This window comes from Callorhinus ursinus, unplaced genomic scaffold, assembly GCF_003265705.2.
Source record: "Callorhinus ursinus isolate GAN/ISIS: 27379988/994484 unplaced genomic scaffold, GSC_fseal_2.0 scaffold8, whole genome shotgun sequence".
Classification (NCBI taxonomy): Eukaryota; Metazoa; Chordata; class Mammalia; order Carnivora; family Otariidae; genus Callorhinus; species Callorhinus ursinus.
The window spans coordinates 47024471-47037715 of record NW_027397070.1 but is presented as its reverse complement, the minus strand read 5'-3'; the positions used below and the strand labels follow the sequence as shown (position 1 = coordinate 47037715).

The 13245-nt window shown below is 41.4% G+C and overlaps 1 protein-coding gene across 1 annotated transcript in view; it reads left to right on the top strand.

Annotated features, from left to right (window-relative positions):
• The first annotated feature begins 3123 nt into the window (after positions 1–3123).
• The window catches only part of TMED10 (transmembrane p24 trafficking protein 10), a 35458-nt gene continuing 25336 nt past the window's right edge, over positions 3124–13245 (top strand). The window contains exon 1 of the mRNA XM_025869629.2: positions 3124–3402. Coding sequence (XP_025725414.1) covers positions 3178–3402 — 225 coding nt within the window. The 5' untranslated portion in view covers positions 3124–3177. The remainder of the gene's footprint in view (positions 3403–13245) is intronic.

The window sequence follows — 13245 nt, the reverse complement described above, 5'->3', positions numbered from 1 at the left end:
GGACTGTAGAAATTAGAGGACCCACAGTAGTCCTTGAAATCACTCTCTGGGTCAAAGAGTGTGTCACATGACAAATATTGCCAAATTGCTCTCCAAAAGGGTCTTTTGTATCTTCATAGAACCCATTTTGTTTTAGCTGTTTAAGTACACACTGTTAGTGGGACTACACGCACGAATGGGCAGGGACACAGAGTTAGGAATTCTTGACTGCTTCTGCATTGGAGTGGGGAGCCTCAAGCCACACTGGAGGATAAGGCCGGTTAAAGGAGGCATCGAGAAGGCAGAAGGCAGAAGGCAGAAGTGCCTCCAAGGACTTCTGACCACAGAATGGCCCAGCAAGTTTATTACAAATGCAGATTTTTAATAAGAGCTTCTGATTCACTGTCTGGGGGTGGAGACAGGTGTATTTTAAACCTGCTCCCTCTCATATCAACGAAAGGTTGAGACACCTGTGGCTAAGGGATAGTCTGGGTAAAGAGTGTGTCCTGGTGACATCTGTTTACCTCCAGGGTCTTGGGAATCTTGAGAACCTGGGTCTGGCTGGGGAAGTTTCAGGCTGATGGGATGGCAGAGACTGTGAGGCTAAAAGACACATTTTTTTTTTTTTTCTGGTTGTGTGACTTTCCATTTGCTCTCTTTTCCCCACAACAAATGTAAAATAGCACCTTCTTTAATGCAGATACAGAGTTTAAAGCTTGGACTCCCCAGGAGTATCTACTCAGTCCTCTAGGTGCACAGTATAGAGGGGAGAATGGTTTTGGGTTTTTTTTTTCTGTGTTCTTATATGAAAACAATAACACATTTTTCAATTTAAAAAAAAAAGCTACCCATTTTGTTGGCAAAACTGAAATCATACCTATACTTTAGATATGTTATGGATTAAATAAATTTGTATGAAAACAGCTAAGGAATAATGGAAGGAACTTGCTGTTAGGCCTTTTGCTAGGAGCTAAGGAATCAATCTTGCATTTACTGAGTCAGTATTTATTGTAGACCAGGCCCTGTTTTAGATTCAGAAGATAAAGCAGTGGGCAAAATAGACAAAAAGCTCTGTCTCTCACAAAACAGATACCTTAGCTAGGGACACAGATTAATAAACACGACAAATAAGTAAAACATATACTGTATGAAACAGTGGTGAGTGCTATGGAGAAAAATACGAAGGAGGGAAGGGAAACAGGAAATAGGTGGAGGCGGGATATATGAGAATATAGGACAAGAAAGTACATGTGGGCTGCGACCTAGGAAAGTGCATAAATTTCTCTAAGTCTCAGTTTCTTCATTTGTAAAATAATAAATAATAGCGCCTTCCTGAAGAAGGCTCGGGCCCTCAGACTGACTGTCACCTTTAAACCATGGGATTTGGGTCTGAAAGCTCTTGGGCCTCTGAGGACCTCAGTTTAGTTTCCCTTATCTGTAAAATGAACAGACGTGCCTAGCCTATGGTGTTTGAGAATGTCAAGCGAGATAATTATGTGAAGATATTTAAAAACATATAAGCTATTATATAAATGTAAGATAGAAATTAAAACACACACACACATACCCAGGATTTTAGGGGTTGCAAATCTTTGGCTGATGGTCAGCAGAGCCTCAGAGCTGAGAGTAAACAATGAAGTAGAGGACTCCTTGGTACTGATCCCCTGCACTGGCAGGGAAAAGGCCAATGCAAATTATCATGATGTACTGAGTAGCCCAGCAATCTTATCTTAGATCAGGGATAAAATAATCAAACTAAATGATCCTAAATGGACACCTCATAAAATAATTATTACATGACATTTGTCAAATTTTAAAATGCTTTACAGCTCCTTTATGTTTGTTCTTGTTTTGCTTGTGGGACTTCAGTTCCAGGAAAAGAACTAGACAGACTGAAAGGAGTTATTAAATACTGAATAATCATTTAAATTGCTAAAAGCAGATAGTCCATCTTCTGCGTATTTCTGTAGATGCTCAATGGACACTAATCAAAATAGATGATTCTAAACATAGGTTGTTGTGTATTCCTTTTTCATCTTCATATTTTCTTCAGCCCTGAATATTTGATAGCAATAGTGACGTTAAATCAATACATGTTAGTATTTATGCATAGTATAGTGTCCGGCACATAGTAGGTACTCAATAAATATTTGTTAAAGAAACACATGAGTGATTATAGTGTAAATTTACTGACTACAGACTAGCCTATTTGATCCCTAAGGTCAAATGCATAAACAATGCATTTAAAACACACAAATAACTTGACAGCGCTTAATCTGGTAAACCTCATCAGCTCCATCTCTTAGGCTGAAATAAAACACTGTTTTACTCAATTTAAATACAAAATACAGAGGCGCCGCCTGGCTCAGTGGGTGGGGCAAGCAACACTTGGATCTCAAGAGTTGTGGGTTCGAGCCCTACGTTGGACATAGAGATTATTTAAAAGTAAAATCTTAAAAAAAAATACAAAACCCAAATTCTGTTTTAATGTTACCTAACACAGTAGGCACCTAAGGTTTACTAAATAAGACGCACATTCAGAAAGCCGTCACTTTAGCCCAAATACACGGCTCAACTGCATGAACCGGATGCCGCCCAACTCACATTCACCAGGTAACCCGTATACCTAATCTGAGATACTGGCCCCGCTCGCCTAATAGCCAAATTGGAGTCTTTCCGCTCAGCCTCTCAAAGTTTTCTTCTTAAATGCTCAAAGTCTCAGTTGTCACTGAGGCTGCAAGGTGCTGGGACTGCACATCTGCCTCCGCCCGGAGCGCCTTGGCGGCTGGTGGGTGGGCCCTACGAAGGGCCCTGTGGCTGTTTCCTATTGGGGCTTGGTTGCTATGGTATCACCGACCTTTAAAAAAAAAAACAACTCGTGGGTACTACTTCCGGAAGCTAAAGGAGAATTACTTCCAGGGCTGCCCATACTTGTTACGGCTTACTGAGCAGTCATTAAGCTCAACAAAAATAAAACCTTTGCGGTTACCTTCTAGAAAATCTTATTTAACCACCTTAACTTGTGGATACTACGTGGTGTCGTATCCTTTCATCCCTTTCAAAAGACTTATAATATAGTCCGCGTCTATTTGCCAGTCTTCAAAATGGCGCCCACGGCATTAGGTTAGAGGTGAATCACGTGGGCCTTCCCGGTTCCGGCGCGGTAGAGGCCCTAGCGGGTGAGCAGTCTCCGGCACCATGTCTGGTTTGTCTGGCCCACCAGCTCAGCGTGGCCCTTGCCCGTTGGCACTGCTGCTCTTACTCCTGCTCGGCCCCAGCTCGGTGCTCGCCATCTCCTTCCATCTGCCCGTTAATTCCCGCAAGTGCCTCCGCGAGGAGATCCACAAGGACCTGCTGGTGACGGGCGCGTACGAGATCACCGACCAGTCTGGGGGCGCTGGCGGCCTGCGAACCCACCTCAAGGTGCGGCAGTGGGCGGCGCGGGGAGGGAAGACCGTAGGCGTCGACGAGGGGAGGCTGAGGATGGGGAGGGGAGCCGGCGGGCGGAGGCCTCGAGGGCAGCGGGTCTCCCCGAAGCACAAAGGGTGCGCTGTCGAGACCGCCCCCTCACCCCGCTCGTTGGCGTTCGCGGGGCGGGGCCGGCACCAATGCTAGGGAACCCTTAGAAGGACCGCGAAGCCTTGGCGGCTGTGGTGACAGCTGAGCTGGGGCCGCCTCGACTTTGGGTCGTGGTCGGGGTCTTATACCAGTTGCGGTCTTAGGTATCTTGAACTGTGACTTGTTTCTCCAAAGAAGTCTCTGGGTGTTGAGTATTTGTGGGTACTTTCAGACTGGTACCTGCAGGAAAATCATGGAGGCACTGAAGCTTACTGTGAATAATAAAACCTGTTTTTATTGAGCATTAGCTGTGCGTCAGGTCCTGTGCCACTTTATATGCGATACCATTTAGTTCGTACTCTACTATATGAAGTAGGTACTCGTTGGCCTCATATTGCACGTGAGCAAACTGAGGCTCAAAGAGGTGTAGAACAAATTGATGTCAGAGCCGGAATTTTTAGTTTGGGAGTTAAGGTGAAAGAAAAGTACTGCAATCTTATGCTCTCCTTGCTTTTTATTTGTAATTCCTGTGATTGATTAAAGTCGATCGCAAAATGGTCTCAGGCTGTAATACTCTTTTATGGTACCCCAGAGTCTGGATTTGGCCAATTTTTATGTAAATTTCAGCGATACTCTTGGATAGTGACAACTACTATTATAATGCCAGTTTGGTCCTATTTCGCCATTAGGTTGACCAGCCCGATCTTTGAAATGTAAATGTAACATGATCTTAGTCAAGATTTGATTGTGCTTTATTTATTCGCAATAAGCGTTTTTTTTTTTTAACAAAATGCGTTTTAGACTAAATAGGAAGAAATATTTTAATAGAGCTTAGGGTGTAATAAGACTATAATTTATGTTTAAGGTATTGGAACCCAGTAGTGGTAATAAATGCAATTTATTTATACTTTATTTGGGAGATATAAACTTTTTCTTATTCTCTTCAGGCACCAGACTTCTGTCCTGACCAAGAAAGCTGTGATTGTATAATTTTAGAGGTTTAGATAGACAGTGTTTTGGGGGTCATGCTGCTGGCTCCTCAAAGGATATAGTGCATAGAATAAGAGAATTTGAGCAATGAGGGAGACTTTACTCTCATCTCCAGTGTTGCCCTTCTGATTTGTATTTCCAATTTGAAATCCTTCAGTGACTCACTGTTGCTAATCTGATAAAGTTTGAATTTCCCAACGTGCTCTGTAGTACTCTTTATGATCAGTTTCTGAAGTTTTATATACATTGTCACTCTCCACTTTGCATTTTATATGAGCCACCCTGAACAATACCCTAAACTCACTTATTTTCATCTTATATTGTAGATTTTTCTTTATACCTTATCTTATTAGACTGTTAGTATCCCGAGGGCAGGAATTATTTTCATGTTCGTATTTTCCAGAATATCATGCATACGGTCTTGCTTCTAGTGAGCACTTACACAGGAAGCATAGTGTACCTTTATGGCCTCATGGGAATTACATCTGTCTCCAAAGTTGCTGGAGAGACCTCAATAGCAGGAGTCTGTACATCTACACGCTAGCATTTTGAGATCACTCAGTCGCCCTCCCCATGTCTGCTCTCTTCTCTTGCTTCTAGCCAGCTTAATTGAACTACCCCTGGGGTCCTAAACCCAAACACCCACTAGGCAATCTAAATGAGTGAATTGGGCCAGGTATGTTTTAAAAACAGCAGCAGTGACAATAAATGGGGGATAACCGGGAGTGGTAGGAACTGTTAATTTGGCGTAGCCAGTACTAATCTGTTGATGTAGACCCTGTTGCCACATTTAATTTTTCATATGAAGTCAGAAATGCAGATTTTGATGTGAAAGCTCCTGATTTTTAAATATTACTAATTCAGGGCGCCTGGGTTGCTCAGTCGTTAAGCGTCTGCTTTCAGCTCAGGTCTGGGATGGAGCCCCGCATCGCATCGGGCTCCCTGCTCCGCAGGAAGCCTGCTTCTCCCTCTCCCACTCCCCGTGCTTGTGTTCCCTCTCTCGCTGTGTCTCTCTCTGTCGAATAAATAAATAAATAAAAACTTTAAATATTACTAGTTCAGGTTGGCTTTGACATTGGTTTGTTCACAGATTTGTTTTTGTGGGTTTTTTTCCTTTTTTTTTTTAAGTAGGGTCCATTGCCAATGTGGGGGCTTCAACTCTGGACCCTGAGATCAAGAGTCGCATGCTCTACTACTGACTGAGCCAGCCAGGTGCCCTGGTTTGTTTGCAGTTTTGTAGAGAAGAGTACGGTCAGCTACTGTAAATGTAGTATCCAAATTTAGTAATTATCAGGATGTGGCCACACTTTTTTCATTCAAACTGCCTCTCCCTTCACATTTTATGCTGAATTGTTTTAAAGTAAATCCCAGATATCATGGTATTTCAATCTTGTGTACGTCAGCATGAATCTCTTTAAAAATATGAACATAATCACAATGTTATGTGGCTATAATCACACCTTGCAAAACTAACAGTAATGCTAATTGTATACTCAATTCATATTCACATTTCTCCACTTGTCTCAGAAATATATTTTTAAATTAATTTGTTGTATCTCTCTCAAGTCTCTTTAATTTAGAGCAATTCACTCACCTTCCTTTTTTTTTAATGCTTGCACTTGTATTGTTGGGAGTCAGTTGTCTGTAAAGAATGTCCTACATTGTGGATTTGTCTGTTTACTTCCTTGAGGTATCGTTTAAACAGTTCCCCCATATTTCTTGTAAAAGAAATCAGCTGTAAAGATGTAATCAGATTCAGGTTTATCTTTTGGGTGATAGTACTTCATTTGGCATCATGGCAGAACACACAGTACTTTTCGTGCCTCTTAGTGCTAAGATCGATCAGTGGGTTCATGTGTATGTTAAGTGTCCTGCTGCTAGAACAAATTATGACAAACTCAGTAACTTAAAACAGGGCGCGTTTATCTAAAATCAAGGTGTCAACAAGGCAGTGTTGTTTCTGAAGACTATAGGGGAGAATCTGTTTCCTTGCCTTTTCCAGTGTCTAGACCACCTGCATTCTTTCGTTGGTGACCCCTTCCTGCATCCTCAAAGCCAGTAATTAGTATCTCTAAATTTTCTTTCTCTCCCTCTCTCCCGACCCCTCCCTCTCTCCTCTGCTTCTCTCTTTCCTTTATAAGGACCCTTCTGATAATCTCCTTATCTCAGTCTCTAATCACGCTTGCAAAACCCCTTTTGCCATGTAACATAACTGTTCTAAAGTTTAGGATGTGGACATCTTTGGAGAGGTGGGCATTATTCTACCTACCAAGGTGGTAACAGCCCAACGCCTCCATTTTAAAGCTTCTCATCAGTCTTTTACATATCAGTCCATTGATAACTGCTGTGTGAATTTATTGTTTCATTAAGGTTGTGTAATGATGATTTTCTAATTTTGTTATTCCTTCCATATTTATTAGTTGGAATTCTTTCTTTTCTTTTTAAAGATTTTATTTATTTGAGAGAGAGAGCGCGCACATGAGCAGTGGAGAGAGGGAGCAGACTGCCTGCTGAGCAGGAAGCCTGACTTGGGGCTCAATCCCGGGACCTGGAGATCATGACCTGAGCTGAAGGCAAATACTTAACTGACAGCCATCCAGGCGCCTGTTAGCTGGAATTATTCTTAAAGAATTCATAAATTTTTTTAAAAGATTTATTTATTTATTTTTAGAGAGCGAGAGCAAGCATGCGTGCATGACCAGCAGGGAAAGAGAGAGAGAATCGCAAGGAGACTCCTTGCGGGGCATGGAGCAGCACAGGTCATGATCCCAGGACCCGAGATCATGACCTGAGCCGAAATCAAGAGTCAGATGCTCAACCTGCTGAGCTGCCCAGGCGCCCCAAGAATTCATCAATTTTTAAGACCATTTGGTTACCCTAAAATTTATAGGATAAACACAGAATTCATTCCTTCTTATTGACAGTTTTCAGAGTGAGAGATTGTTGCCCTTGTCATTTCCGATGTAGTCTGAAGAATGTTTTTTTTAAGATTTATTTCTTTATGTTAGAGAGCGAGCCGGGGCAAGGACAGAGGGAGAGGGAGAGAAGCAGACTCCCTGCTAAGCACAGAGCCCAACACGTGGCTTGATCTCAAGACCCTGAGATCATGACCTGAGCTGAAATCAAGAGTCGGATACTCAACTGATCTCGGTGCCCCAGGTTTTTATTTTGTTTTATTTTAAGTATTACACTGAAATCTTTTTTTGTTACTGTCATTGTTTTTATCAGTTGCGTTCTTTCTTTATACTCAGGTGTCCCTTTGACTCCTGTATCCTTTTGACAACAACCCCATTAGGGTTTGATAGCTTCCCTGTTTTGTAGAACAGGGTATCCTAGGCTCATCTTTTGTTTGTCCAACCCCTGACCTGGAAGCAGTTATTCCTTCATGGAGTCCTGGTCCATTTTGTGAGGAATAGTATTTTAGAGACCGCAAGCTGGGTGTCATTTAAAAAAATTTTGATATTCTGTGCAGGCCACAGAACAACTTTTGTGGGCTTGATCCACTCCCTTATCATAGTTTGCAACCTTTTTCATAGCATCTCTTCACTTTCTCTTACCTTTTGACCACTCATGTCCCAAACTCTGCTCAAGGATTCTCTTTGTGCATCATTTCTGCTTCTGAAGTACATCTCTTGAGTGAGAGAATCTGATTGGTTTAACTCTTTTTATATGCCAGGCCACAGTCTAGGTTTCTTACAGTCTGTTGATGCCTTCTCTTTGGTCATTTGTCCACCCTTGGTTCAAGCAGCATTTGGGTTGAGTTTAAGAGGGGGGCTGGAGGCTTTCTGAAGTGCAAAACCTAGCCAACTGGACTTGATGTTTTGTTGCTGCTCTGAATGAGGCAGTCTCTTTCATAAGGATTTTTGTGAATGTAGTTGAGCAGAGACTACGTCTCATCATTGAAATGCCTGTCTAATACAATGCCTGGCACATAGTGCATAGTAGGACTTCAACATAAAGAGTTAATGAACAAATGAATTGTCGGTGTCCTAGCCTTATCTGTAATTTTTTTCTCCCCTTTCTCCCTCTTCACTTCTTTTCTCCCACTCTTGACTCTCACCATACTGAACCCCATGCAGTTCCTTGAATACAGTGTTCTCTTAATCGAGACTGGTGTTTGCCTGTACACCCCTCCTATGTGTTTCCATTATAACCTGCTTGACATGGCACTTTTGATGTAGTATGGTGCTTATTTTGTGAAGTCTAGTGTCTCATTCATCTTTGTGTCTTAAGTTTAAGTACTATGTACTTATTGTTGTACAGCTGAATTAAATATATTAGTTGTATTAAATAGAAGTCCTTATTAAATGGAAGTATAGTGGAAAGAACCTGGATCTGGAGTCAGACAGATTTGAGTTCAAGTCTCAACAGCTTCACCACTTAAAGGGTATATGGTCTTGAGGGAATTATTTAACTCTTCTCCTTGGGTCTCTGATCTGTAAGATGGGGATGATAGATCTCATAGAATTGTTGGAAGGACTAATTGAGGTGGTTCTTCATTATTCAGGGAATGGGTCATATATATGAGTACTCTTTTGTTTCCTCTCTACTGAATGAAAATTGAATTGCTAATCTGACTCCCCTGTTTTATGTCAGTGTGGTGACCTGATAAAGTATAATATGAGAAGAATTCTGAGGATTTTGTTTGTGATTCTCCTATTCATGCAATAACTATTTTAATATTTAGTGTATGCCAGACCTAGCTGGGGAAATGGGGATGGACAGCAGACAAGGTCCTTGAGCTCTACGAACAAAGACAAGTTCAAAAAATACATACAATTGCAGGTAGTGATAAGTACTATAAAGAAAAATCAAACAGTAGTGGGTAGGGAGTGACTGAAGGGTAAAGAGTATTTGAGTGGTCAGGGAAGGCATTTTTGAACAGAGAAATGGATTGAAATGATGGGCGGGACTCTACTGCTAAGATTTCTGCTTCAGGCCTATATTATGTGTTTTGTGTTGGGATTTCCAATGAATTTATCCCATATCACCAATCCCTGTTCTTTTCACAAAGTGAGGCTAACTTAGGCAAGTAGTATCAGATTTAAAGACTTTGCTACACGAAATTGAAACAGAAATATTGATTCATCATTTATAGTGAATGTATACATTTTCGTCATTGCTTCAGGTCCATAAAAAGCCTCTTGTAGGGGCTCAGAATCTCAACTCTTGATTTTTGAATTGAAAACCACATTTGCATTAAGACTAGATGATATAATAGTTTAATAAGCTGCAGTTCCATTTATTAGTTAGAATGCTTGTTAATAGTGGAAATTGGAGGATGAATTAGTTTTAGGGGATGAGTTGTTGCCTAAGCGCGATTTATACTTTAGAAATAGATTACAGAGAGAGAAAAGCAGTTGTGAGCAGTTGTCCTAATCATCACCCAAAAGGAAAGAAAAGCTTAATGGTGATAACTGAAATGATTTATGCTTTTTTATAGCCTCTTCCAAATATATAATCAGTCTAACTTTTTTTCATTGTCATTTTTCAAGAGTGCTAATGCTAATTAACATTTCATTTTGCTAAGTGCAGTTATTTTTCCTTGGATATTATATCCAGTTGTGGTGCCACTCTCTCCCAACAAGCTTATAGAAAGCCAAAGAGATCATTTGAAGAGTTCAGCCTTGAGTCATAGGCCTATCACAATTTAAGCCTAAAAATTATCAAGGAGCATCTTGGCAGCTGGGAAACCATTGGCTTTTAACTTTTTTTTTTGCCCACTGAAAGCTCTGGAAGGATTGTGTGTGTGCATGTGTGTATACACATGCGTATATATATGCTATAGTTTTGAGATTCTTTTATTTAGAACAGTTACTTCGGTTTATTACTGGCATCTGTAGTGAGGGCTGATCTTTTTCTGTTGGGAAAAATCTGTCTCTTTCAAATTGACATTTGATGTGAATATTGTCCAGTGGGTTAGAAACAGTTCAATCAGTAGGTGGTTTAGTACAGAAGGCTAATTGATACATTAACATTTGATAGTATTAAAAGCTAATTTCTTTTTGTATCATATAGAAGATTTCCGACCTTGTGTTTCCTTCTTTGTAAAAGTTAAACACTATGTTACTTCATTTAAATCTCTTATTGGGTGAACAGTTGTCTGCAGCCTTCTGTTTGAACTGATGTAGAGAAGAGGGCTGCTTAGAAATTGAAATGGCTATTCCATGTCTTTATGATGACTTCTGAAGACTGAGCCTAGTTTCTAGAAAAATGAAGCAGATTTATGAAGGTAATCTAGCAGAGTACAGTGACTTCTCTGCTGTTTCTTGTGTGAATTGCTGACTGGTGGTTGATCTGAGCCATTGCCCCCATATGCATACTCAGCCTGGCAGTCTGGACAGTAGAGCCCTCTGTGAAATCAGCTAGCTGGCCACAGACCAGAATTTGGGCTCCTAAACAAGCCTCCGACTTGAGGGAGGTTGATGTCATCTGCTTTATCCTGTGCCCCCAATCTCATTGTTCAACGTAACGTGTGGGAAATCAAGGGACTAGTTGTTAAGAAAGAACAAGGCTTTGTTTGTGCCTAAAAGGGTCACGCTGGAGGTTTTTACCGTAAATAACTTTGGAACAGTATGAAAAAAAACATTTGATCTGGCTTCACCCCCGCAGTAGTATTGTTAGGCAGCAACTGGACTTTTCCTTCTTATTCCCTTCCTCCCTGTCTTTCTTCCTTTCTTTCTCCCAACTCCTCCCCCTCCCCCCACCCAGTCAAGCATGACGTTTTGCCTGTGTTGAGTTAATGTAACAAATGTTGATAGAAGCAGGAGGAGAGCATCTATCCGTTACCATACCCAGTGCCTGGAAATTTTCCATTTCTAGTTTTCAACACTACTTCTTCTTCTTCTTCTTCTTCTTTTTTTTTAAGATTTTATTTATTTATTTGACACACAGAGAGCACAAGCAGGCAGAGCAGCGGGCAGAGCAGCGGGCAGAGCAGCGGGCAGAGGGAGAGGGAGAAGCAGGCTTCCTGATGAGCAGGGAGTCCGATGTGGGGCTTGATCCCAGGACCACGGGACAATGACCTGAGCCGAAGGCAAACGCTTAACAGACTGAGCCACCTAGGCACCCCCCTTTTTTTTTAAGATTTTATTTGGGACACCTGGGTGGCTCAGTTGGTTAAGTATCTGCCTTCGGCCCAGGTCATGATCCTGGGGTCCTGGGATTGAGTCCTGCATTGGGTTCCTTGCTCAACGGGGAGCCTGCTTCTCCCTCTGTCTGCCACTCCGCCTGCCTGTGCTCTCGTGTGTGTGCTCTCTGACAAATAAATAAATTTTAAAATCTTGGAGAGATTTTGTTTATTCATTTATTTTAGGGGAGGGAGAGGGAGAGAATCTCAAGCAGACTCCCTGCTGAGTGCGGAGCCTGATGTAGCTCAATCTCAGGACCCTGAAATCATGACCTGAGCCGAAACCAAGAGTCAGATGCTTAACCTGCTGAGCCACCCAGGTGCCCCAAGTTTCAACACTTTGACAAGCCTCCTCAAGCAATACTTCTGTGCTGTGCTACGTCATTGTTGAATTGTGTTGGAAATTTGAAAGAATTTAGAGTTGCTAAATGCTGCTTATAGCCTTTCTAAGTTTGACTTTGTTCTGGGTATAATGTAGGTGTGATCCCCTGATTTCAGGAATGCAGTTGGTAGACTTGGTTGGTACTTGCTCTTGTTTGAAAGATCAGGGTAAATTAATTTTATGCCCGTTATAGATAGCTTCTAGGCCATCAGTTACCCGTGTTCTTCAAGTTTGAAAACGGTGGTGACTTGTGGTAGCTTACCTTTCTTCTTGTGATGATGTGAGATGATGAAATGTCTGTGTGATGAGATGAAATGAGGTGAATGACGTAGACATTGTGAAGTAGCATTAGGCTAGTACTGATCTTCTGAACATATATCTGAAGGAGGATCATCTTCCATACTGCAGTGGACTACAGGTAACTGGAACCACAGAAAGTGAAACCAAGGATATGGGAAGACTACTGTATTATTTTTCTAGTCTAAAACTACAGCATCTTCAGTGATTTGGTGTTATTTCTCATTTTTTATGTCTTAGGGTAATAGACCCCATGGCTCAAGATTCACTCATGAACTTTTACCAAAAGAAGGGTATAGGCCTACAACCGCTAATCATGCACATGCAATACTCTCTTCCCTCCTTGCCATTGTTGGGTCCTGCATGTAGTTTATTACTTATCAGGTTAAAAAACACATGCAGGAAATGCTGGGATCCTCTTGTATTTCTTAATATCCCGGGTTAGCAGCTAAAAGGTATCATTGAACACCTGCTTGGTTAGACATTTTGTATCCCTTCAGTTTCTAAATCTTGCTGCTGCTTCCTTGAAAGTTTACCTTTTTGTCTTTTTCTTTTTTAAAAATTTTTTATTGTTGTGTTAATCACCATACATTACATCATTAATTTTTTTGATGTAGTGTTCCATGATTCATTTTTTGTGCTTAACACCCAGTGCTCCACGCAGAATGTGCCCTCTTTAATACCCATCCCCAGGCTAACCCATCCCCCCACCCCCCTCCCCTCTAGAACCTTCAGTTTGTTTTTCAGAGTCCATAGTCTCATGGTTCGTCTCCCCTTCCGACTTACTCCCCTTCATTCTTCCCCTCCTGCTATCTTCTTTTTCTTTTTTCTTAATATATGTTGCATTATTTGTTTCAGAAGTACAGATCTGTAATTCAACAGTCTTGCACAATTCACAGCGCTCACCATA